A 5,327-nucleotide genomic window follows, 5' to 3' on the forward strand; every position below is an offset into this window, starting at 1 on the left:
AGTCTGTTTGTTGTGAAGGAACCATTAGCTTTAGCTCATGAATTGTTTCAAGGGGATATTAGCGGTAATATGTGTTATGCCAAACATGAACAGGCCGGTCTGCTCATTCTTCACAGCAGCTGTAAAGCTTGTTTGGCTGTGTTCAGCTGAGAAATAGGTTTGTTTCCCGTTCCCCATAAATTATGCATGGGGTATTTTTGTTGGATGTGTCATATACTGCATAACAGATGTTAACAAAGCACTGTGAGTGGTTTGCCTTCAGTTTGGGGAAGTTAATTGTAATCAAAACGAGAAGATGACAATGAGGCCAGTTACACTTCTAGTGTCCATGTTCCGGTGAAACGGTAAGTAAACATCTCATCTTGCAACAGTCCTCATTAATAATTCACTGTCATTGAATAGGCGCAAATACAAACAGTAATATCTAAAACCATCTGGTCAATAGAAGTTGGAATCAGATTATTTTAGTCACAGATCCAATAGCTCTGAGATGGTTCTTTAAGAGCTGGTTCTTTGGAAACCAGTTCTTGAAAGAGTTGTTCAGGAGCTGAAAGTGTGGGCTCTTAATAAAAAGAACTCAACGAAGAGCCATTTGATAGCCAAAGGAGTCAGGTKGAGGGGGCAGCAGCTTGAGCCGAGCCATCTTTGTTCACAGCCATAGATAAGTCTCTTCTGGGTTTTCTCAGGGTTTCCTCCCAGTTAGACATGGCCAGAACACCTCCAGAGAGTATGCCCACCGGATGCTCGAACCACCTCAGCTGGTTCCTATTGATGTGGAGGAGTGATGGCTCTACTCTGAATCTCTAAACGGAGAGCTGAAAGAAAGCTCATGTGGACCTCATGAATGCAAGGTCTTGCTGTTTTATCACTACACAGAGTTTATGATTATAGGTGAGAGAAGAAAAGTAGATGGAACACAGAAAGCTTTGCCTTGCAGCTCGACTCAGAAAAAAGCTGTAGATCCAGTTGCTAAGTCATTAAAGTTTCTATTGTTTAAGAATTACTATTTTTGTGATTTTTTCATAGATATACAGTAAAAAGTGCAAATATTATTAGTATTTTTTATTTGCTTTTAATGAGTTTTTTTTAAATAACTGGTTTAAACTGGTCATATGAAACCAATATAATCACTAGGCTTGCCCTACAAGGGCTGCAATAAGGGTATACAAAATAAGAATCTACAAGAGACTGCAGGTGTTGATGAGTTTAAGAACATGGAGGAGTAATTACTAAATGAATGCAGCTGTGTGATGGAAGAAAACATGCTAAATCCACGAACTAACAAATTCAAAACTATCCAATTAAATAGACCTGCAGCAAGAAAATCACCACAAAAACTGCGACAAGTTTGAGTTCAAGAGCTAATTTATGCCTGAACGTTTTACTGGGTGTTCAGAATATTACACAAAAGTGTTTCCATGGGACMAATGTATGAAGAAATAAGGGATGACAAAGAGTTTTGGCACAGTACTTGTGTTTCAGTACAGTGAAAGTGAACATGAGGAGGTCACCTGACACCACCTGTGGAGCGTGTTGTAGAAGCCGTATCACTGTCACCCTGACGACTCAACAGTAGATGACCACGGAAAGGAAACGATCAAAATTCAAAAGGTAACGTTTTTTTAATCTTAAGAATTAGCAACATGTAAATTTATACGGGTGACAATTTAATGAGCTGATTTTTTGCCTTTAACAATAAATGTGCTGTCAGGGAAAGGTAGTCATAGGACTTAACATTTACCTTTGCAAGAGATTTTTATGACAACCTCAAATATAATCTATATTCTTATGTAGTAAATTCAACAAACAAATACTAATACTTGCTTTACACATACTTACATGTTGCTCACATTACTGCACACAGCTTACAGTAAATGTGCCKAGTCTATTTCAAACGTATTCCTGAGCAAATAGGAAACCATGTTCTTTATCTTTATATGGTCAAAAGGGAGAACTCTCTTTTCTGAGAAGGGCTAGTTGTTGTCAAACAATAAGAAAAGGCCTCTGTCTACAGGCCAATAAAATATTCTTTGCTGCACGTTGCCTCGTCCCTCTGTGACTATTGMATTACATCCCTGATCCGTGTGCATGGAAACAAAAAAAAAAAAGAATGTCAAGTGAGGATTTCAGGTCGCACTATGCCATATAAAAGAGGAAGTAGCGTGTTTGGTGCACCACAGATCCCACTGTCAGTCTGGATTAAGGCTTGATTGAGTTCAGCTCATGAGATGACAGAAGAGCTGGTCATTCTCTGGACAAAACAGCGAGATGGAACCAAAAAAAAAAAAAAACACACTAGAAACCCTTTTTACTTAAAGGTCTTTATAAGTTTTTCTTTGCATGTGAACTGTTTTTATATCGGTTTGTAAACTTTTCAAAAATACTAACAGAAAAAGTAAGGAAATGTGTGGTATATTATTTATTTGTTGTAACAATGCTTCTTAATCAGGCACCTGATTGGCAGCACCGGGGGGGGGGGACCAGAAGCTCAAAACAAATGGCAACAATAAAAAGCTGTTTGGCAGAGAAGATTTGGCTATTTTTTAATGTACATAACCTACATACTCAGCTCCACTGCTCATCCCACATGCATGTTCCTTACAAATGTAGCTCCATTTAAAAGGGAAAGTAACAGAGTTGATTTATTACCAAAAATCAATTGTTACAACAAAGAATCTACCAAACACGTATTTCCTTACTTTTTATGCTAAGCAGGTGTGTCACGATAACAAATGTTGCTGTATGATAAATTGCCTCAAAAAATATTGCGATAAACAATATTTTTTATGTACCGTTATTTATCCAAGAAAGTCCTGTTAAGATTGCAGATCTCCTTTTCAAGGGAGGCCTGGGCCTGAAGGTAAAACCCACATGAGCACAAGGAGAACATGCAAACTCTGCAATATTGTTCGGAGACCATTTTAAACTAATATAATGATTATGAAATAATATAAAGATTATGTTAATCTTTATTGACAGACAAAGGTTGAGTTTTTTGGTTAGATAAAGAAATCTAACAAAATGAAAGAACATAAAATTAAAAGTTGTCCTTGAAGAAACATGTATCACTTTCTGCCTTTCAGACTAAGAGTTGTATTTTAATTTTGTATTTGGGGTTTAGGTCAAAACACAAAAAGAATGTAGAAAGGTCCTAATTCATGCTGGCTGCTGTATCTGTTTGCATGCATGTTTTTTTTAATAAGCACATGAAATCGTTCCACTTAGCGGTGAACTCATGCATGTTCGTCTCCTCCAATTGGAACTAACTCAAACCCAGCAAGTGCGTTACATTCTGCTGGACTTCAGGGAGTTTTCTGTCCGCATGTGGCTTTTGACAGGAAGCACGAAGCTCAAGCAGAAAAGTGAATCAGTCGTTTATGTGGTTCACAAAAGTTTTGGCAACCTCGCTGTTTAGTGAGTCCGCATTTGGCAGGAGGCGTGCAGCTTTAACAACTAATAGACTTCTCACAGCATCGGGATTTTACAACATGTGTAAAACATTCACACACACGCAAAGGCACACACACACGTTTCTTTTAGCAATAAAGAAAAATAGTTAGGCAAATTAAAAGCAGGGATGTTAGGGCGTCTAATTTAATAAAATACACATGTAAAGGAAACGCTATAAAGTACCTCTAAAAWGTATTATCCTTCCTCTGGTGATAAGTTTTGTTGGACGCAAATAATGACAACAGTTTCCAGAGTTGTTTACGTATCACTTTTTATTGTTATTTATGTTTGTAGGCCGTGATAAGGCGCCTGGATATCTTAGTCTTTGCCTGGTTAATGTGAACGGACTGCACACCGGCTCTGTTTTCACTGAGTTATTACGTCGGGTGTAATTCGAAACAATTACAAAAACACTGGCCCACTTGTTACAACACTCATTTTCCCTCACATATACAAAGCACGGATTCAATAGCTTTACATGTTTTTCAATCACACCCAGTGGAGCAGTGTTCAGTGTGAAAAAGTGTAGCATTTCACCCGAGCTCACATGGTACGGGATAATCTTTCACATTTTGCCCGGGGTTTGTTTTGCTATTTCAGCAGAAACTTGTGCAAGCCATGTGAATTACCACAAGACAAAAGATGGTAATAAAAAAAAAACAACTACTAAATGATGCTGTATCAGATGAAAATGAATAAACTGTTTCAATAATCAGGACAAATAATTTTTTAGTCACTAAAAATAAATGTTGTCTGTTGTAGTTTATTGTGTTAGATGCATTGCAGATACATATTTTTTATTTGATTCTTTAACAAAGTACACTATTTGTGCAGCAAATTAAGTCACAATATTGCTGCAAACTTTAAATTAAGCAGTTTTTGATACTGCCAGTCAGTTAAACAGTATGTCTAGTTTAGACAAAAACATTGATTTGTAATTTTCATTTAGAAACATAATAGTTTTCTTTTTTACTTTTGTTTCTCCAGGCTCTGCTGCTGCTGAGGTAGCTCAGCACGTGATGAGCTTTTGTGACGATGGACACATTTGGCAGTGTAAGTACAGTTTCACTTCTGGACAGGACAGGACACATCTTGTACCTTTAGTCTCTCCATCTCTCCAAAGGTGCTGGTTCAGGATGACCGTTGACATTTTAGCATTCCTTTGTGCAGCCTCTGGTTTTCCCAGCAGCGGGGCTTGCAGGGTGCAGAGGCCAGCGCCCGCTTCTCAAGGGTACAAACAAAAAGGCTCTTRAAAATCCCAAGGAATTCCCATGATCCCAAGAAAGACCTTGATCTGACCTGTGTTAGATTTTTCATCCCAAGGATTAGGACACACTAAAATACATATTTGCCTGATTTACACCGCTCCTTTCTTCCACAACGATTATGAAAAAGWTGGTACTTTGCATAACGTGTGAATAAAAACAGAAAGTATTTGCAAATCTTCTGAACACASATTTTATACAAAATTAGACACAGTGAAAATAAACATTTAAACCAAATAAATGTACAATTTTAAATGAAAATAAGTAAACTTGAAATTATGGCAGCAACACTGATGCAGTAAAATGGCAAGTGGTAAAAATAAACAGCTGGAGGAGCATTTTTTCCTCAAACTAATTGGAATAAATATAATATTATCACCATATGTGTGACTGACTGCAGGAGGTCGCTATAAGAGGCTAGCATGGATGCTAGGAGTAAAGCTATTAGCAGGCTACAGTAAAAACAATAAGGTTAACTGTACCTGTTTATCAACAGTAAAAATAATTCTGTTTCTCCCACACTACCCTTATCATTATATGTATCTACAGTTTGTTTTTCATTTGACTTTTTTTTTCCTATTATACAGTGTTCTTGGGTGTCCTGAATGGTAC

General features: G+C 37.3%; 1 protein-coding gene across 1 annotated transcript in view; it reads left to right on the top strand.

Moving 5' to 3' along the window:
* Positions 1-1,584: 1,584 nt before the first annotated feature.
* ofcc1 (orofacial cleft 1 candidate 1) overlaps positions 1,585-5,327 on the top strand; it is a 101,593-nt gene continuing 97,850 nt past the window's right edge. The window contains exons 1-2 of the mRNA XM_014008436.1: positions 1,585-1,611; positions 4,438-4,503. Of these exons, the coding sequence (XP_013863890.1) occupies positions 4,486-4,503 (18 nt within the window). The 5' untranslated portion in view covers positions 1,585-1,611; positions 4,438-4,485. The remainder of the gene's footprint in view (positions 1,612-4,437; positions 4,504-5,327) is intronic.

Source organism: Austrofundulus limnaeus, unplaced genomic scaffold (assembly GCF_001266775.1).
Source record: "Austrofundulus limnaeus strain Quisiro unplaced genomic scaffold, Austrofundulus_limnaeus-1.0 Scaffold50, whole genome shotgun sequence".
NCBI lineage: Eukaryota > Metazoa > Chordata > Actinopteri > Cyprinodontiformes > Rivulidae > Austrofundulus > Austrofundulus limnaeus.